The sequence below is a fragment of the Vitis vinifera genome, chromosome 10 (genome assembly GCF_030704535.1).
Source record: "Vitis vinifera cultivar Pinot Noir 40024 chromosome 10, ASM3070453v1".
In the NCBI taxonomy this organism is placed as follows: Eukaryota; Viridiplantae; Streptophyta; class Magnoliopsida; order Vitales; family Vitaceae; genus Vitis; species Vitis vinifera.
The window spans coordinates 8,367,708-8,389,577 of record NC_081814.1 but is presented as its reverse complement, the minus strand read 5'-3'; the positions used below and the strand labels follow the sequence as shown (position 1 = coordinate 8,389,577).

The window sequence follows — 21,870 nt, the reverse complement described above, 5'->3', positions numbered from 1 at the left end:
AATGACGGACTTTTCTCAATAGTACAGCAATTTAAAAAAGTTATGCTTAAATTACTGTACTGGCAGAAGTTATTACAAATATAGGGTAGTTTTTGCCACATAGGAGAGAGGAAAGAGGAGAGAGGAGAGAGGAGAGAGGGTGAGAGAGAGGAGATAGGAGAGAGGAGAGAGGAGAGAGGGTGACTGTAAAAAAAAAGCAAACTCGTCTCTTGAAGAGACGAGTTCCATGAAAGAAGAGAGGAGAGAGGAGAGAGGAGAGAGGGTGAGAGAGAGGAGACAGGAGAGAGGAGAGAGGGTGTCACGCCCCAAGACCCACTCCAAGGGCGTGACGGTCATTTCACACCTCAAACCCGAAGGCTTAAAGTATAATCTGACCCAAACAGTCATGTTGTAACTGGATGTTACCAATTACCAAATACCTGCTCAGAGTAGCGGAAACAAAATCTAAAATCCTCAAAGTTCAATTTCCAAATAACTTCCAAATACCAAATGATCCAAAATAACATAACTAATAGTTAAACAAAATCCAACATAAAATCCTAAGTCAAATCCTAATGATGACCATTCCTCAGCCTAGCCATCACTCCTCACCCGAACTAAGAGTACCTGAAAAAATTTTCAACAATTGGGAATGAGCTCACAGCCCAATAAGGAATATTAATGCAATTCATGGATCAAATATTTTCATTTCAAATAGGAGATATCAAATTTTTTTTTTCTCATCAAATATCAGAGTTTCAAAAAAATACCAATATATTCAAAATTCAACCAACCAATTTCATATCAATTTCAAACACTTTCACATCAGACTCAATCAAATCCAATCAATTTTTTCATTACTCTGGTTATCAAATATCAAATGCCCAGTTAGGTGGGACTTTTCAAATGGGTGGCTAGCCTCAAATTGTTCCTGGTGGACGGAACCAAACACTACTAGTACTAGTAACCTCTAACCAAACCCCTAGAGGCTGGGGTCCAAATCAATTACATTCCCACCATGAAATGTAAAGGTCAACTATTATATCCCGTTGACAGGGCCGAATAGTCAACTATTATATCCCGTTGACAAGGGCCAAATAAACCAGAGTGATGTTTTTTGTTCAAGTATTCAAATTTACACAACATAATATCTCCATATTTTATGTCATAAATAAAACAAAATATTCCAACATAACATTTAGTGCAAAACAATTTGATCCATGCATGGTAACAAAATATCATTTTATTTTCCACAATTCAAAATAACATATGAAATAATTTAATTTTATAAATATTACATTAACTTCCCTTACCTCAAAAGAAGTCCTTGAAAGCTTGGAAGAAGAATAATTCTGAAAAAATATAATCTACTCTTCACCTAATATAACATAAGAGAAACAATTATTACTATTTATCTATAATTTAACTAATCTATTCCTTATTTAAATAAAACTAATAAATTCCTAATTTATTTCTAATAACACACTACTAATTTAATTAAATTACAATTTTATTTCATTATAAAACTCTATATATATATATATATTTTGCTAAATCTATTATTACTATTATCTTAATTATAAATCTAAAATTAAATATTATTATTTTAATTAATCAATTCAAAAGCCACCTAACCATCCCTCGGGTACACACCAAAAAGTAAGGTTTTTCCACCCAACCATTCCTCGGGTACACACCAAAAAGCAAAGTTTGTTTTTTTTTTTTTTTTTTTTTTTTTTTTTTTTTTGTCTAATGATGATTCATTATATATATATATACATATACATGCAGGCTGGCACACGCACACACTTTTTCTTTTTTCTTTTTTGTTTTTTGTTTTTTTTTTTTTTTTTTTTTTAATGCTTCCAATAGCACAGTACGCATGCCCCCCATTCTTATTATTATTATTATTTTTCCTTCCTTCCTTCAGTGCTCACGCGTTCTTCTTCTTTTTTTTTTTTTTTTTTTTTTTTTTTTTTATAACCCTAACCTAAAATCAAAATATTCCAAGCAATTTTTTTTTTCTAATAAAACTTAAGATCTCCCAAATTCCAATACTAAAATCAAAATATTAAATTTTCACTATTTGATATTAAAACGAATTAAAAAAAATAATCTAACCCTAATCTAGATTTGGGGTTTTCCAAAAATATATCTAATGTATTTGAAATAGATCAATGAATCTAAAATATTAAACTAGAGGTTAGAATCTTACCTATAGAGATCTGTTCTTCAACCCTGAAATCTGACACCAACCTTACGTTCTCTGGAATTCTGCGAACAGGAACTCTATTCAGAAAAGAAGGGAAAGAATAAAATTTCTAATTTATACCTAGGGTATTTATTCGTAAAATTACACTTTTACCCCTCTTCCACTTTATTAAATTAATTAATTAATTAATTTAATTAGTAATAACAATTTCCTAAATTACCCTTAAAAGAAAAGCCCGGGTGTTACATCCTCCCCTCCTTAACAAAAGTTTAGTCCTCTAAACTTGACATACCTGAGTCTTGAAATAATTGAGGATGTTTTCCTCTCATCTCTTCTTCTAACTCCCAAGTAGCTTCACGAACACTATGGTTGCTCCATTGAACCTTTACCAATTTGACAACAGCATGTCGCAGTACCTTATCCATCACATCCACAATTTGAACGGGTACCTCTTCATAGGTCAAGTCCTCAAAAATTTGAATAGGCTCCAACTCCACAACATGAGAAGGATCATAAATATACTTCCTTAGAGTCGAAACATGAAACACATTATGAACCTTAGACAGGCTTGGGGGCAAGGCTACTTTATATGCCAAAGTGCCTACTCTTTCTAATATTTCAAACGGACCCACAAAACGAGGACTAAGTTTTCCTTTTCTCCCAAATCTCATCACAGACTTCATAGGTGAAACTTTCAAGAACACATGATCACCCACCTCAAACTCCAAATCTCGCCTACGCTGATCAGCATAACTCTTATGTCTACTTTGAGCTGCTTTTAATCTTTCTTTAATCAAAGCAACTTTTTCAACAGTCAACTGCACAAGTTCAGGTCCCAAAAGTTTCCTTTCTCCAACATCATTCCAACAGATAGGAGATCGACATTTCCTACCATACAATGCCTCAAAAGGTGCCATCCCAATGCTAGCTTGAAAACTATTGTTATAGGCAAACTCTACTAAAGGTAAATGATCATCCCAATTACCTTGCAGGTCCAAAATACAAGCTCTCAACAAGTCTTCCAAAACCTGAATTACCCTTTCTGATTGGCCATCAGTTTGAGGATGGAAAGCAGTACTAAAACTCAACTTAGTGCCCAAAGCTTTTTGTAGACTATGCCAGAATCTAGAAGTGAAACGAGGATCTCTGTCAGACACTATAGAAACTGGTACTCCATGCATTCTCACAATCTCCTTCACATAAAGAGAAGCTAAACGATCTAAAGAAAAGTTGACTTTCATAGGCAAAAAGTGAGCAGACTTTGTCAACCGATCAACAATTACCCAAATAGCATTATTACCCCCTAAGGTTCTTGGCAATCCTATCACAAAATCCATGGTAATATGCTCCCACTTCCACTCAGGAATAGCAAGTGGCTGTAAAGACCCTGCTGGTCGCTGATGTTCAGCCTTCACCTGTTGACACACTAAACACTGAGCCACAAATTGTGCAATATCACGCTTCATACCTGACCACCAATAGTTTTGCCTCAAATCCTTGTACATCTTTGTCCCTCCTGGGTGGATTGCAAACTTGGAACAATGAGCTTCCTCTAAAAGCTCCCTCCTTAAGTCTTCATCATTTGGGACACAAAGTCTAGTCCCAAATCTCAAGATCTCATCATCTGACAAAACAAAATCAAGTTTACTGCCCCTCTTAACTTCCTCCATAACTTGCACTAATTGGGAATCATTCTTTTGTAGGGTCTTAATTCTCCCAACTAAGTCTGGTTGTACTCTGAAATTTGCTACAAGTGCTCCTAAGCCCATAACTCGAAAATGGACTTGTAAACTCCTCAACTCTTCAAGTAACTGCCTTTGACAACCTCTGATAGCTGCTAGAGAACCAATTGACTTCCTACTCAAGGCATCAGCTACAACATTCGCCTTCCCAGGATGATACTGAATAATACAATCATAGTCCTTAAGTAGTTCAATCCACCTCCTCTGTCTCATGTTCAATTCCTTTTGGGAAAATAGATACTTCAAACTCTTGTGATCTGTGAATATCTCACAAGTTTCACCAAAAAGAAAATGTCTCCAAATCTTAAGTGCAAAAACCACAGCAGCTAACTCCAAATCATGAGTAGGGTAATTCCTTTCATAAGGCTTCAACTGTCTAGAAGCATAAGCTACAACTCTTCCATGCTGCATAAGAACACAACCCAAACCCTGATGAGAGGCATCACTATACACCACAAATCCTCCCGAACCTGAAGGGATAGTCAAAATAGGAGCTGACACTAATCTATTCTTCAACTCTCGGAAGCTACATTCACAATCATCAGACCACTCAAACTTAACTCCCTTCTGTGTCAACTTAGTTAAAGGTAGGGCAATCTTAGAGAACCCTTCTATAAACCGCCTATAGTAACCAGCAAGTCCCAAGAAACTTCGAATCTCAGTCACAGTACTAGGTCTTCTCCAATTAGCTACAGCATCTACCTTGCCAGGGTCAACTGAGATGCCATCATTGCTTACCACATGCCCAAGGAAAGAAATTCGGTCTAACCAAAACTCACACTTTTTCAGTTTAGCATACAACTGCTTATCTCTGAGGGTCTGTAATACAATACTCAAATGGCCCTCATGCTCCTCTCTACTTCTTGAGTATACCAAGATGTCATCTATAAAAACCACCACAAACTGATCTAAATAGGGTTTGAATACCCTATTCATCAAGTCCATAAAAGCAGCAGGTGCATTAGTCAAACCAAAAGGCATAACAAGAAACTCATAGTGCCCATACCTAGTTCGAAAAGCAGTCTTGGGTACATCTTCCCCTCTAACCCTCAACTGGTGATAACCCGATCGAAGATCTATCTTAGAGAACACACAAGCACCTTGTAGCTGATCAAACAAATCATCAATCCGAGGAAGGGGATACTTATTCCTCACTGTCACCTTATTTAACTCCCTATAGTCAATGCAAAGTCTCATTGAGCCATCCTTCTTTTTCACAAATAGAACAGGAGCTCCCCAAGGTGAAACACTAGGCCTGATAAAACCCTTGTCTAATAACTCCTGAAGCTGAACTTTCAACTCCTTAAGCTCCACAGGTGCCATCCTGTATGGGGCCTTAGACATAGGACCTGTTCCTGGTACCAGATCGATGGTGAACTCCACCTCTCTCTCTGGTGGCAAGCCAGGCAAATCCTCTGGAAAGACATCAGGATACTCCTTTACTATGGGTATGTCTTCCAACTTCAAATCACTTTCATTACTCACCACACTAGCCAAAAATCCTTGGCAACCCTTCTTGAGCAAGCTACTAGCACGCAAGGCTGAGATCATACGCAGTGGTTTGTCCACATGCTTCCCTTCAAAGCTAAACTTAGGCTGACCAGGAATACTAAATGTCACTCTTTTCTCAAAACAGTCAACAGAGGCATGGTAGGAAGCTAACCAATCCATCCCCAAAATCACATCAAAATCCTGAAGGTCAAGGAGTACTAAATCAACTGGCATTTCCCTATAACCAATCATCACAATACAATTTCTAAGCATTCTACTAGCCACAACAGAATCTCCCACAGGAGTAGCAACAATCAAATCAAAGTCCATGCTAGCAACAGGCAAACCCAACAAACCAGCAAAAGATACTGAAACAAAAGAATGTGTTGATCCAGGATCAATCAAGACTCTAGCAAATAAGGTGTGGATTCGGAGAGTACCTGTCACCACATCAGAAGTGGCCTGAGCATCTCGATGAGTCATAGCAAACACCCGTCCTTGGGCTTTGGGTTTCTGTTTATCCTCCTTATTTTCCTCCTTAGGCTTCCCAATGATGAACTTCCTATTCTCTGGACAATCTCTGATCAAATGTCCTTGCTTCCCACAACCAAAGCAAGCTCCAGTCTCTCTATAGCATGGCCTACCCCCATGCTTCTTACCACAAGTAGGACAAGCCCCATCTAGATTCTGCGCTGCCTTCCCTTTATTCTGATTTCTTCCTGATGTAGACCTTCGCTGTGCTTGATTACCATGAGCACCATCACTCCTATTTCGCTTCCTTTGCTGTTCCCTATACTGATGAAGCTCTTCATTATCTTTCTCTGCTATAAGGGCTCTGTCAACAACCTCTGAATAGACACCAAGCTTCAGAATAGATATCTTGTTCTTCAAATAAGGCTTCAATCCATCCTGAAACTTTAATGCCTTTTCCTCCTCTGTAGCAATCAACTGTGGGGAAAAACGTGATAACTCTGTAAATTTGGCCTCATACTGAGCCACAGTCATATCCCCCTGTTCCAAACGAATAAACTCTCCCACCTTCTGCCGCCTAACACTGTCAGGGAAATACTTCTTGTAGAAAGCCTCCCTAAATTGTCTCCATGTTATGGGTCCCTGATCCTCCAAAAGTCTCCTAGTCATACGCCACCAATGATCTGCCTCTTTATCTAACATAAAAGCTGCATAAGAGGCTTTTTGCTCCTCAGAGCAATCTATGACACCAAAGAATTTCTCCATCTTAAGGATCCAAGCCTCTGCCTCTGTGGGATCTGTAGCACCAGAAAAGTAAGGAGGACCCAATTTCTTGAAGTCATCAAAAGAGCTGCCCCTAGAAGATGAAGACTGTCCCTGAACATTAGTCCCAACAGCTCGAGCTTGGCGTTCAATTAAACCAGCTAGTGTCCCAAGATACCTATAGATCCCTTCTGCACTCACGGGAGGCAAACCCTCAACTGGAGGTACATCATCATTAGCCTGACTGTTTTGGGAAGATGCAGGTCTCCTTGGTGGCATGGTGTCCTATAAAGCAATAGGTGTAACTAAATTAGTCACTAAGAAGTCAAATAAGCAAATCAGAATTGTAAGGAATAAAAGGAATCAGACTAGATGAAGTTGAAACTTAAACTAATACGTCACTCATCTATTCCCAAAGGTACACCAAACAAGTTCCCATCAAGATCACAACCTAGTGCTCTGATACCACTCTGTCACGCCCCAAGACCCACTCCAAGGGCGTGACGGTCATTTCACACCTCAAACCCGAAGGCTTAAAGTATAATCTGACCCAAACAGTCATGTTGTAACTGGATGTTACCAATTACCAAATACCTGCTCAGAGTAGCGGAAACAAAATCTAAAATCCTCAAAGTTCAATTTCCAAATAACTTCCAAATACCAAATGATCCAAAATAACATAACTAATAGTTAAACAAAATCCAACATAAAATCCTAAGTCAAATCCTAATGATGACCATTCCTCAGCCTAGCCATCACTCCTCACCCGAACTAAGAGTACCTGAAAAAATTTTCAACAATTGGGAATGAGCTCACAGCCCAATAAGGAATATTAATGCAATTCATGGATCAAATATTTTCATTTCAAATAGGAGATATCAAATTTTTTTTTTCTCATCAAATATCAGAGTTTCAAAAAAATACCAATATATTCAAAATTCAACCAACCAATTTCATATCAATTTCAAACACTTTCACATCAGACTCAATCAAATCCAATCAATTTTTTCATTACTCTGGTTATCAAATATCAAATGCCCAGTTAGGTGGGACTTTTCAAATGGGTGGCTAGCCTCAAATTGTTCCTGGTGGACGGAACCAAACACTACTAGTACTAGTAACCTCTAACCAAACCCCTAGAGGCTGGGGTCCAAATCAATTACATTCCCACCATGAAATGTAAAGGTCAACTATTATATCCCGTTGACAGGGCCGAATAGTCAACTATTATATCCCGTTGACAAGGGCCAAATAAACCAGAGTGATGTTTTTTGTTCAAGTATTCAAATTTACACAACATAATATCTCCATATTTTATGTCATAAATAAAACAAAATATTCCAACATAACATTTAGTGCAAAACAATTTGATCCATGCATGGTAACAAAATATCATTTTATTTTCCACAATTCAAAATAACATATGAAATAATTTAATTTTATAAATATTACATTAACTTCCCTTACCTCAAAAGAAGTCCTTGAAAGCTTGGAAGAAGAATAATTCTGAAAAAATATAATCTACTCTTCACCTAATATAACATAAGAGAAACAATTATTACTATTTATCTATAATTTAACTAATCTATTCCTTATTTAAATAAAACTAATAAATTCCTAATTTATTTCTAATAACACACTACTAATTTAATTAAATTACAATTTTATTTCATTATAAAACTCTATATATATATATATATTTTGCTAAATCTATTATTACTATTATCTTAATTATAAATCTAAAATTAAATATTATTATTTTAATTAATCAATTCAAAAGCCACCTAACCATCCCTCGGGTACACACCAAAAAGTAAGGTTTTTCCACCCAACCATTCCTCGGGTACACACCAAAAAGCAAAGTTTGTTTTTTTTTTTTTTTTTTTTTTTTTTTTTTTTTTTTGTCTAATGATGATTCATTATATATATATATACATATACATGCAGGCTGGCACACGCACACACTTTTTCTTTTTTCTTTTTTGTTTTTTTTTTTTTTTTTTTTTTTAATGCTTCCAATAGCACAGTACGCATGCCCCCCATTCTTATTATTATTATTATTTTTCCTTCCTTCCTTCAGTGCTCACGCGTTCTTCTTCTTTTTTTTTTTTTTTTTTTTTTTTTTTTTATAACCCTAACCTAAAATCAAAATATTCCAAGCAATTTTTTTTTTCTAATAAAACTTAAGATCTCCCAAATTCCAATACTAAAATCAAAATATTAAATTTTCACTATTTGATATTAAAACGAATTAAAAAAAATAATCTAACCCTAATCTAGATTTGGGGTTTTCCAAAAATATATCTAATGTATTTGAAATAGATCAATGAATCTAAAATATTAAACTAGAGGTTAGAATCTTACCTATAGAGATCTGTTCTTCAACCCTGAAATCTGACACCAACCTTACGTTCTCTGGAATTCTGCGAACAGGAACTCTATTCAGAAAAGAAGGGAAAGAATAAAATTTCTAATTTATACCTAGGGTATTTATTCGTAAAATTACACTTTTACCCCTCTTCCACTTTATTAAATTAATTAATTAATTAATTTAATTAGTAATAACAATTTCCTAAATTACCCTTAAAAGAAAAGCCCGGGTGTTACAGAGGGTGTGTAAAAAAAAGCAAACTCGTCTCTTGAAGAGACGAGTTCCATGAAAAAAAAATATATATATAATTTTAAAAAAATTCTAAACAATTATTCAAGGGAACTCGTCTCTTCAAGAGACGAGTTCCATGAAAAAAAAATATATATATAATTTTAAAAAAATTCTAAACAATTATTCAAGGGAACTCGTCTCTTCAAGAGACGAGTTCCATGTAAAAAAAAAATTTTTTTTTTAAAAATATATTTTTTATTTTAAAAAATCCCAAATTAAAAAAAAAAAAAAAATCCAAAGGGAACTCGTCTCTTCAAGAGACGAGTTCCATGTAAAAAAAAATATATTTTTTATTTTAAAAAATATATTTTTTATTTTAAAAAATCCCAAATTTAAAAAAAACAAAAATAAATTCCAAAGGGAACTCGTCTCTTGAAGAGACGAGTTTCATGAAAAAAAAAATATATTTTTTTAAAAATATATATATTAAAAAAAAATCCCAAATTAAAAAAAAAAAAAAAATTCCAAAGGGAACTCGTCTCTTGAAGAGACGAGTTCCATGTAAAAAAAAATATATTTTTTAAAAAATATATTTTTTATTTTAAAAAATATATTTTTTATTTTAAAAAATCCCGAATTAAAAAAAAAAAAAATTCCAAAGGGAACTCGTCTCTTCAAGAGACGAGTTCCATGTTAAAAAAAAATTATTTTTTTAAAAATATATATATATTAAAAAAAAATCCCAAATTAAAAAAAAAAAAATTAATTAATTCCAAAGGGAACTCGTCTCTTCAAGAGACGAGTTCCCATGTAAAAAAAAAATATTTTTTTAAATATATATATATTTAAAAAAAAAAAAAAACAATTCCTCAAAATTCCTAACAGACGAGTTCTCATCTAAAAAAAAATATATTTTTTTTAAATATAAAATTTCAAGAGACGAGTTCCTTTAGGAAAAAAAAAATATTTTTTAAAAAATATATTTTTTATTTTAAAAAATCCCAAATTTAAAAAAAAAATATAAATTCCAAAGGGAACTCGTCTCTTGAAGAGACGAGTTCCATGTAAAAAAAATATATTTTTTATTTTAAAAAATCCCAAATTTAAAAAAAATAAAAAAATAAAATTCCAAAGGGAACTCGTCTCTTTAAAAAATATTTTTTTTTTTTTTACAAAATCCCAAATTAAAAAAAAAAAAAATTCCAAAGGGAACTCGTCTCTTCAAGAGACGAGTTGCATGTAAAAAAAAAAAATATTTTTTTAAAAATATATATATATTAAAAAAAAAATCCCAAATTAAAAAAAAAAAAAAAAAAAAAAAACACAATTCCAAAGGGAACTCGTCTCTTGAAGAGACGAGTTCCATGTAAAAAAAAAAATATTTTTTTAAAAATATATTTTTTATTTTAAAAAATCCCAAATTTAAAAAAAAAAAAAAAATTGCAAAGGGAACTCGTCTCTTGAAGAGACGAGTTCCATGTAAAAAAAAATATATTTTTTTAAAAATATTTTTTTTATTTTAAAAAATCCAAATTAAAAAAAAAAAATAATTCCAAAGGGAACTCGTCTCTTCAAGAGACGAGTTCCATGTAAAAAAAAATATTTTTTTTAAAAAATATATTTTTTATTTTAAAAAATCCCAAATTTAAAAAAAAAAAAAATTGCAAAGGGAACTCGTCTCTTGAAGAGACGAGTTCCATGTAAAAAAAAATATATTTTTTTAAAAATATTTTTTTTATTTTAAAAAATCCAAATTAAAAAAAAAAAATAATTCCAAAGGGAACTCGTCTCTTGAAGAGACGAGTTCCATGTAAAAAAAAATATTTTTTTAAAAAAATATATTTTTTATTTTAAAAAATCCCAAATTAAAAAAAAAAAAAAAATCCAAAGGGAACTCGTCTCTTGAAGAGACGAGTTCCATGTAAAAAAAAAATATTTTTTTAAAAATATATATATTAAAAAAAATCCCAAATTAAAAAAAAAAAAAAAAAAAACACACAATTCCAAAGGGAACTCGTCTCTTGAAGAGACGAGTTCCATGTAAAAAAAAAATATTTTTTAAAAAATATTTTTTAAAAAATATATTTTTTATTTTAAAAAATCCCAAATTTAAAAAAAAAAAAAAAATCCCAAAGGAAACTCGTCTCTTGAAGAGACGAGTTCCATGTAAAAAAAAATATATTTTTTTAAAAATATATATATTAAAAAAAAAATTCCCAAATTAAATAAATAAAAAAAAACACACAATTCCAAAGTGAAGAGACGAGTTCCATGTAAAAAAAATATATTTTTTAAAAAATATATTTTTTATTTAAAAAAATCCCAAATTAAAAAAAAAAAAATTCCAAAGGGAACTCGTCTCTTGAAGAGACGAGTTCCATGTAAAAAAAAATATATTTTTTAAAATATATATATTAAAAAAAAAAAAAAATCCCAAATTAAAAAAAAAAAACCACAAGGAACTCGTCTCTTGAAGAGACGAGTTCCATGTAAAAAAAATATATATTTTTTAAAATATATATATTAAAAAAAAAAAAAAAAAGAACTCGTCTCTTCAAGATTAAAAAATCCCAAATATTAAAAAAAAAATTTCAAAAGGAAAATAGTCTCTTTAAAAAAATTAATATTTTTAAATTTGTTTTTTAAAATCCCAAATTATAAAAAAAAAAAAAATTCAAAAGGGAAATCGTCTCTTCATTAAAAAAAATCCCAAATTAAAAAAAAAAAAAAATCCAAAAAGGAAATCGTCTCTTCATAGGTAACGTTTGCTATCAACAATACCGTTTGCTATTTTGAACAACACTGTTTGTTATAATAGGTAAGTCGTTTGCAATCATAGCTAACCCGTTTGCTATCATAGCTAGCCCGTTTGCTATCATAGCTAGCCCGTTTGCTATTTCGGGCTAGCTATTTCGAAGAAGAACGTTGGTATCATACCGTTATACTCTACCAATTCCATTTTAAACTCAAAATTTAACCACTCATGGTACCTTTTTACAACTTCTCAAACACTATAAATTACCTTCTTCATTCTCATTTTCTTTTTTTTTTATTTGGGAATTTTTAAAAAAAATATATATATGAAGAGAAAAGTTGACTTGAGGAATTGTTTTTTTTTTTTTTTTAATTTGTGATTTTTTTTAAATAAAAAATATATTTAAAAAAAAATATTTTTTTTAAATAAAAAATATATTTAAAAAAAAATATTTTTTTTCCATAGGAACTCGTCTCTTGAATAGAGTTCGCTTGATGAATTGTTTTTTTAAATATTTTTTTTTAAAAAAAATTTGTTTTTACATGGGAACTCATCTTAAAGAGACGAGTTCCCTTTAGGAATTATGAGGAATTGTTTTTTTTTTTTTTTTTTTTAATATATATATTTAAAATTTTTTTTTTTACATGGGAACTCGTCTCTTCAAGAGACGAGTTCCCTTTGCAATTTTTTTTTTTTTTTAAATTTGGGATTTTTAAAAATAAAAAATATATTTTTTAAAAAATATTTTTTTTTTTACATGGAACTCGTCTCTTCAAGAGACGAGTTCCCTTTGGAATTGTGTGTTTTTTTTTTTTTTTTTTTTTTTAATTTGGGATTTTTTTTTTAATATATATATATATTTTTTTAAAAATATATTTTTTTTACATGGAACTCGTCTCTTGAAGAGACGAGTTCCCTTTGGAATTTTTTTTTTTTTTTTTAATTTGAGATTTTTTAAAATAAAAAATATATTTTTAAAAAAATATATTTTTTTTTTACATGGAACTCGTCTCTTCAAGAGACGAGTTCCCTTTGGAATTGTGTGTTTTTTTTTTTTTTTTTTTAATTTGGGATTTTTTTTTTAATATATATATATATTTTTTTAAAAATATATTTTTTTTACATGGAACTCGTCTCTTGAAGAGACGAGTTCCCTTTGGAATTTTTTTTTTTTTTTTTAATTTGAGATTTTTTAAAATAAAAAATATATTTTTAAAAAAATATATTTTTTTTTTACATGGAACTCGTCTCTTCAAGAGACGAGTTCCCTTTGGAATTGTGTGTTTTTTTTTTTTTTTTTTTTTTAATTTGGGATTTTTTTTTTAATATATATATATATTTTTTTTAAAAAATATATTTTTTTTTACATGGAACTCGTCTCTTGAAGAGACGAGTTCCCTTTGGAATTTTTTTTTTTTTTTTTTTAATTTGAGATTTTTTAAAATAAAAAATATATTTTTAAAAAAATATATTTTTTTTTACATGGAACTCGTCTCTTCAAGAGACGAGTTCCCTTTGGATTTTTTTTTTTTTTTTTTAATTTGGGATTTTTTAAAATAAAAAATATATTTTTTAAAAAATATATTTTTTTTTACATGGAACTCGTCTCTTCAAGAGACGAGTTCCCTTTGGAATTGTGTTTTTTTTTTTTTTTTTTTTTTTTAATTTGGGATTTTTTTTTAATATATATATTTTTAAAAAAATATATTTTTTTTTACATGGAACTCGTCTCTTGAATTTTTTTTTTTACATGAAGAGACGAGTTCCCTTTTTGGAAATTTTTTTTTTTTTTTAAATTTGGGATTTTTTAAATTAAAAAATATATTTTTTAAAAAATATATATTTTTTTACATGGAACTCGTCTCTTCAAAAGACGAGTTCCCTTGAATAATTGTTTAGAATTTTTTTAAAATTATATATATATTTTTTTTCATGGAACTCATCTCTTCAAGAGACGAGTTTGCTTTTTTTTTACACACCCTCTCTCCTCTCTCCTCTTTCCTGTCTCCTCTCTCTCACCCTCTCTCCTCTCTCCTCTCTCCTCTTTCCTCTCTTCTTTCATGGAACTCATCTCTTCAAGAGACGAGTTTGCTTTTTTTTTTTTACAGTCACCCTCTCTCCTCTCTCCTCTCTCCTATCTCCTCTCTCTCACCCTCTCTCCTCTCTCCTCTCTCCTCTTTCCTCTCTTCTCTCACCCTCTCTCCTCTCTCCTCTCTCCTCTTTCCTCTCTCCTCTCTCCTATGTGGCAAAAACTACCCTATATTTGTAATAACTTCTGCCAGTACAGTAATTTAAGCATAACTTTTTTAAATTGCTGTACTATTGAGAAAAGTCCTGTACGCTAATGGAAATCTTACCAACAAATGAAACAACACATGGAAATGAGATCTCAACACCGAGAAATGGCAGGTGGGTACAAAGAAAAAATATTGCCTAAGGTAGAAAGAAATCCAAGTTGCAACTTTATTATTATTATTATCATTATTTTGTCTTTTTGTTGATGAAAAATCTTTCAAGCCAAAGAAGAATTTTCAAGACCAGAGCCCTCAGTGATTTGTAAGTTATAATATTAATGAGAGATATTTTATTTGACTTGAAATAGTATTTTTGATAGTAACCTTTTGTTTGAAATGTCGTATACAACAGTTATAATATTAATGAGAAAGAATTTTTATTTGATTTGAAATAGTATTTTCGATAGGATGTTCTCAGCTCGTCTTGACGAGATATTATTTTCAAATGTTTTTAAAACATATTGAGGAATGAGGAATGAGGAATAAGAGAGATATATTATTTTTAATTTTTTTTTAAATTTAAAAAATGTTTTCATATATATATATATAATATAGGTTTCATTTGTAAGTTAAAACTTAGTAGTTGAGGTTACAAGCACTATGAGCATCTTCCCTTGACAGGGATTTTCAAGAGTGGGTCCCACCCAATGTATATGTAATAATAAATATAAGGTTAAACACTGCAAAGGGGACCCTTGTAAGTAATTTGATTCAAGTATGCAACACCAAAGCTTTATGGGATGACATCTTAACTTCATGAGTGGCCTATGGCTAAGGCAAGTTGAACAATTGATGCAAAAAAAAAGGCTTTGTGTAAATCTTTTGGTGGCTTGAAGATGATCACATACTACTAACGCACATGAGCAACACAAACTCACATTGCTAGCATACATCAGTAGTATGTGGCATGAGCCATGCCCAACTAAGGGCACATGCGAGAGCTTCAAACATGGGCAAGAGGTGGTGACGACCCTTGCCAAGTACACGCCCATGGGCATTTGGGCCAGATATGTGGTGCAACCCGTGGATACAACGACATGGATATGGATATAAAATAGACATGAGGTTGTTGTTGTAGCTTGGACTTGATCTAGATGTGAGAATGCAAATAAGCATGGTTGGCACGCCTGAATGCCAACATGGAGCAACATAGGCCATGAGCCAAAAAAAGGTTAGGCACCAAGGCATGTTGCTAGGTGTATAGGCTAAGAAGGGGTTGATATTAAAAATTGGATACAATGGAGAAAAGAAACACTTTCAAACACTCTCTTGATACAATAAAACTTTCAAAGTTACAAAATAAGAACAAGAAGAAGAAGAACACAAGAAAGACTCAAACAAGTTCTTGGAACTTTGTCCAAAGACTCTATTTCCTCCCACCACTAGAAATCTTTAGGGAACTAATGGAAATAGTCTTGGGATTGATCAAGCCTTTTCACTTTTTTGCATAAGATTTCAAAAAGAAGAAAAGTCATATATAGCACTCTTAGGGTTGAAAAATGGTTACAAGGATGAGAAAAAACTCATTGTCTTCTTCAATCTCTTCATCTTTGTAACATTCAAAAATTAAATCATATGTTTAATTCACACATTAAACATGATTTAATCTCAAATGTGTAACTCTCTTACACTTAACCTCTTAAGTTTTATAAAGTTACAAAGATGAGAAGACTCATTGTCTTCCTTAACCTTTCAAGTTTTGTAACATTTCAAAACTTAATCATGTGTTTAATTCACACATTAAAAGTGTAACCCTTCTTACACTTTATTTTCAAAAGTTATTTTTCAAAAGTGTAACTCTTCTTACACTTTATTTTTAACCAACAATATATATATATATATATATATATATATATATTTATATAAATATAACAGGGGCGAGGTACACACACAGTCTGCCTAGAGACGTATGCGACAAGCTGATCAAATGCATGACTTGAATGGATCAAATGCATAGGCTAACTTGAAGCACATGAGTAGGCTGATTCAGGATAAATTAGTAAGGTAATTCAAGAATATGAGTAGTCTAACTCGAGGCATATGAGAGAACTGACTTGAGGTAGAACATAAGAGGAACATCTTAGCATTAAGGCAAGCCCAAGCAAGGCATGTTGCACCATAAGCCTAGTGCTTATTGGGCTGAAATGTGAACTGAGGCATATGGTAAGACACTTAGCTTGAGCTTAGCATTCTTCTCAACCAGATGGGTGTGTGGAGCAACTAAGTACCTAAATGCATGGTGGTACTATTAAACTTGGACATGTGGCAACAACATGAGTAAGGAGGCAATTTCAAATGGATGAGGTAATTGGTTGAAGACATTTCCTCCATCCTAAGTTTTTTATACATCTCATAGTTAATGTGTTTTACTGATAGCTTCCTAGATTATTTTCCTTGGTATGAAATCCATTTGTTAAAGTGAAGTCTTTATATCAAGTGAAACACAAACCACACCTCTCGTATGTCAAAATAAGCTACACATGTGATTATTAGCATTTTCACATGAAAAGAATCTCATGATGAAAACATTTTTAATCAATGATGCCCTAGGGATGAGATAATCCATCATTTGATTAATTTTGAAGTCATATCCAACAAAATCTCAATAGACATCACCTCTTGAAAAATTTAAAAGGTCTTGCCATAAGAAACTCTTGCATTAGACCATGAACTGAGGACATTTTTTGTAAGCATCACCTTTTTTAGGTGCCAAATCATGTTATAAAATTAGTAGTGCAACTTGGATGAGTTTAATTGAACCCACCTCAACTCAATTTGATTTGTGACAAACTTGGTAGCCCTTTTTACAATTGGGGTTTAATTAGATTTGTGTTGGACTTGGGTAACCCTTTTTGCAATTTGGGTTAGGTTTAAGTCTAAATGTTAGACAATTTGAGTCCAACTTGAATTTGAAATGGGTATTAAATCATTTGAATTAGATAATTATATTATATTTTATGTATCATAAATGATTAAATTTTAATTAACTTTAAGAATTTAATTAATACTCAAATCATTATCTTACATGAAAATAGATATATTCACTTCCTATCTATTAATAATAAAGGCTTCATCTTGTACTAAGTTGTTGCATTAGATTAATGGATTTGATATTGATGAGGCTAACAAATATGATTTATTATTAGACATAATGAAATATAAACTTTCATGAACAGGTTTTCTTTTGACTTGCTAAGATATCATACAATTTTTTTTATTTGTTTTTTCCCTCAGTGCATGCAACCTAACCCGAGTTTTAACTTGACTAACCCAGATAACCTGTCAAATCAAAATTTAAATCATATATTTTTCTGTAATTCAAGCCTAACCCAATTTCAACTCAAGGTTGAGAAAAAAGAAGGTTTGGATTAAGCATTCTCAAGTTACAAATCAGGTTGGATTAGGTATTAGGTAGATATGACTTATTTTTAGGTTGACATTTGTGACCGACTTAATCCGTCCCAATTGCACCTTTACATGAAACATTCCTTGTGTCACTTGTTACAATAGAAGAATATTGAATTTTAAATTCAAGATTTATCCAATTATCCATAATTTTCTACTAATGGAGAAATTCTTCTTTAAAAAAAATAAAAAGAAAATAAAAGAAAAGATTTGTCAGATTCTACAAATGTCTTTTAGTAATCTTTAAATTTTTTTCACCTTCATGTATTTTCAAAAATCCAAAAAGACTTTGAATCAAGATGAACTTGCGAGATTACATATTCCACTTATGTATAATGGCCATGTTATTTGTTTTTTCCCTTTCAAATTCATCAAATTGCAAAAGTAATGTATCAAAGAAGATTGTTTAGTCCCCTATGGTGAAATACTAGAACACTTTATCATACTCACATAGACTTCTTCATAAATTTTGGTTTTTCAAAGTAAAGATTGATAAACTAATTTCTGAAATGGAAATGTTAAATCATGACTGCAACTTGAATGACTTAATCCATTCAAAGGGGTAAAAAAAAAGTTTAAATTTAGGGTTATTTGATTAAAAGAAATGTTGACATTTAAATCTTCCAACCCAAAATTGGGTTGAGACCCCAGTAGATTTGGGCTGGATCATCCTGGCCTTTGGAAACTGGACTGGCCCGTTGAGGGAATAGGCCCACGTTGTCCATTTTCAAAGAAAACTAACGAACTGTGTGGAGACAACTGTCCGCAGACACTCTTCCTTCCTCCTTCCCCACGGTTTCAGCTTCCTTGCCCTAACCCTAGATTGAATTCTCTGTCACAGTCGTCAATGGAAGACCCAGGCCCAAACGAAGATGACCACGACCATTTCTTTGACGCTTTCGATGAATTCCTCTTCTACGATTCCTCAGACGCCTTCGAACCTGAACCATCCGTTTCACAGTCAACGATCTCTCAGCTGGAATCCAACATTTCTCAAACTACCCCCTATCTCCGGCGCATATCTTCGGCTCACCACCGCCGCAGAATGTCCGGGATCGATTCCAAGGCTACCTTGTCGACTTCCGAAATCACCCAGATTCAGGATGGGAAGACGACGATTTCTCGGGAGAGAAAGTACAAGCTTCACCGTAATTTTGAGGAAAATGAAAAAGATTGCGAGAAGACCGAGTCAAGTCGGGTTCGAGCAAGCCCAGTGCAGAATACTGAGGATAGCCATGCCGCGAGTAGTACTGGGAAGAATGTACAAGTCGATGACTCGAGTTCGTCGAATCCGCTTGTGTTTTTGGCTGAATTGGTGATTAAGGCGATTGGGTTTCAGATAAATTTGTTTATCAGCGTGTTCACATTTCCTGCATGGTTACTGTATAAGTTTTGTGTGTTCGCTATCGATCCTTTTCAAGGAATGAGGCATGGTAGAGATTATTTGATGGGGAAGGTGTTAAGATTATGGAATATTGCTTACGGGAGTGTGAATCCATTCATTTCTGAATGGTTGAAGGAACATAAATCAATGTGGAAGTTGTTGAGCAGATTCGGATGGAGTTTGTTGTTGTCAGTTTATGTTGCTTCCATTTTGTGTGGGCTTTTGGTTGCAGCATTTGTAGTTAGTGGTTTTGTGATGAGATATTTGGTTGAGGAGCCAATTCGGATGGAAGAGGCCTTGAATTTTGATTACACCAAAAATAGTCCGGTTGCATTTGTGCCAATTAAGTCCTGTCCTAGCTCTGCCTGTGTGAATTGTTATGAAAAGATTGAAGTTGGGAAAAAAAGGGGTTTGCATGTTATTCCGCCTAATCACAAATTGCAGGTTACCGTTATGTTGACATTGCCTGAGTCAGAGTACAATAGAAATCTTGGAGTTTTCCAGGTATGTCTTTGATTTATTAAAGATTAATATCAGAATTGTATTGTGAAATCGGTTACACGTAAGCTGGTGTTTTCAGTTTGGTTCCAATGTCTTGTCTTTGTATGGAAAATATAGAACTTGTTCTTGAAATTACCTTGGTTTTGTGCTATATTTTTATCGGTTTTAATGCATGCAATGTTCTTATCATTAAAATTCAAGCATAGACAAATTAAGAACTAATAGAAAGATATTTCTGTATGCTAATTAAGACTGATTTTGTGATTGAAATCTTTCCATGTTTGAAATCCAATTGCTTGCTTTGTTCATGAAGAATAATTGGCTTCTGGTTCTTAAACTTCCTTCAGACACACATAAGGTATCTGCTGCACTGTGTGCCAAAGTACGACATGAAACAACTTTACATCCTTCTTGGAATATTCTGTCTTTCCTAGTAAGAATGGCACATTGTGTCCATTAAGAGAAACAATTTGCCTAAAACAAGGATGTTCACATGAATAGGGAGTTAGTTCCAAGTCCTTAAATATGAGATGCAGTCATGTGTTATTATGAAAAGTTTTGCAACAATATCAGGTTGCACATAATTATGTTGTAACCAGCCTAAAAAGAGTTAAGTGGTCGCAATTGATAATTATTATTACTAGAGCTAGCACCCCAGCATAGATAGAATCATTCTTAATTCAGCAGAAACAGTTCTGCAATTAATCAGATCACCTGGAACTTGTGAAGAGAAGAGAGTTAGCGTCCTGCAAATATCTAAAGAAGCTTGAAGAAGATCATACTAGAAAGTCTATCAGGCCCGTATTGTGGCATTTGCAGTTGAAAGATTTGAACTTAAAACTTTGTGTCATTGTTATAAAAAATGGTAAAAATGGACCAAACTAATAACAATGACAACATGATTTAGGGCTAGGACTGTCAGTCTCAGAACCACTGGACTGAAGACCTTGAAATAACAAGGTTCCACAAATTTGATATGAAGAGGGAACGATACAATTTCTACACACGCCATTCTTCCCTATTGCATAGGTTTCTTTTTGAGCCATTCTTCCCCATTGCATAGGATCAATTTCTTTCTGGGCCAAGCCTTCCCAATTGTGTGGGTATATATATATATATTTCTTGATTCTACTTTGGTTACTAAAGACCTGCAGAGCAACTAGAATGAAATGATTTGAATTTCCTTTTTTCTTTTATATGTATAGTTTTTATTTTCAATTTGTTTATTTTCATGTACTGAAAACTTGTATGACTCATCAGTCTCTTTCTTTTACATGTTGGAAGGTCAGGGTGGACTTCTTGAGTGCTGAATACAGACGCCTTGCCAGTGCAAGTCGGACATGCATGTTGCAGTTCAAAAGCATGCCTATCCGCCTTCTGTTGACTTTCTTTAAGATGGCTCCTCTTGTTGCTGGCTATTTATCAGAATCCCAAACTTTGAATGTACATTTTAGCGGTTTTACTGAAGGAGATGAGCCTACTGCCTGCTTAAAGGTGACAATTGAGCAAAGAGCAGAATACCGACCTGGTGCTGGCATCCCTGAAATTTATGCTTCATCTCTAATCCTTGAGTCAGAACTTCCTCTGGTTAAAAGGATTTTATGGTATTGGAAGAAAACAGTGTTTATATGGATCAGCATGACAGTGTTCCTGATGGAATTGGTGTTTACATTGATCTGCTGTAGACCTATTATTTTGCCAAGAGTGAGGCCAAGGGACGGCTCTGCTAGTGGTTCTGCTACTCAAGACAATGTGCTAATTCAAAGCTAGCTGAGATCCTATCTTCTACAGATTTCGTGATGATGGAATTAAGGATGAATCTCAGAGCTTTACTCAACAATTTCTAACACTTTCAGTCATATTCTGTGTGGCACCCCATCTGCCAACAAAGAGGTATGGCTTACTAACTTCAATTTTTTGTGAATTTTTTTAGTTCTTTGGCTGCTATGTAAATTTAGTCAATGTTATATTATTGGGAAAAGAACATATCATTTGTATACATGTTCATATAACCGTTCGATTTTCAATTTACATGCAATTGAATCAATTTTAGTTTGTAATGCCACATAATGAATGAAATTAAGTACAAAATGTTGTACTTTGTTCATATATTACTTCATTATCCTTATATTTTTTAATATCTTATTGAATTATAAAAAATATAAAAAAAAAAATCAAATATAATTAGAATTAGTTAAAAACATTTTAAAAATAGTATATAAAAATAATTTAATAATTTTATATTTTATATTTTAAACTACATAAGTGTTGA

General features: G+C 32.3%; 1 protein-coding gene and 1 long non-coding RNA gene across 2 annotated transcripts; one reads left to right on the top strand and one right to left on the bottom strand.

The window, feature by feature from the left end:
• Positions 1-6,817: 6,817 nt before the first annotated feature.
• Positions 6,818-9,262, bottom strand: LOC132254506 (uncharacterized). Its single transcript, XR_009466807.1, has 3 exons — positions 9,022-9,262; positions 8,125-8,189; positions 6,818-7,438 (listed from the first exon to the last, which is right to left on the bottom strand). It is a non-coding gene; the product is annotated as an uncharacterized LOC132254506 (long non-coding RNA).
• Positions 9,263-18,455: 9,193 nt separating this feature from the next.
• On the top strand, positions 18,456-21,705 carry LOC100241279 (seipin-2). Its single transcript, XM_002264885.4, has 2 exons — positions 18,456-19,601; positions 20,883-21,705. Exons 1-2 carry the CDS (start codon positions 18,561-18,563, stop codon positions 21,366-21,368), a joined length of 1,527 nt encoding a protein of 508 aa, XP_002264921.1. The 5' UTR covers positions 18,456-18,560; the 3' UTR covers positions 21,369-21,705.
• Positions 21,706-21,870: the final 165 nt, after the last annotated feature.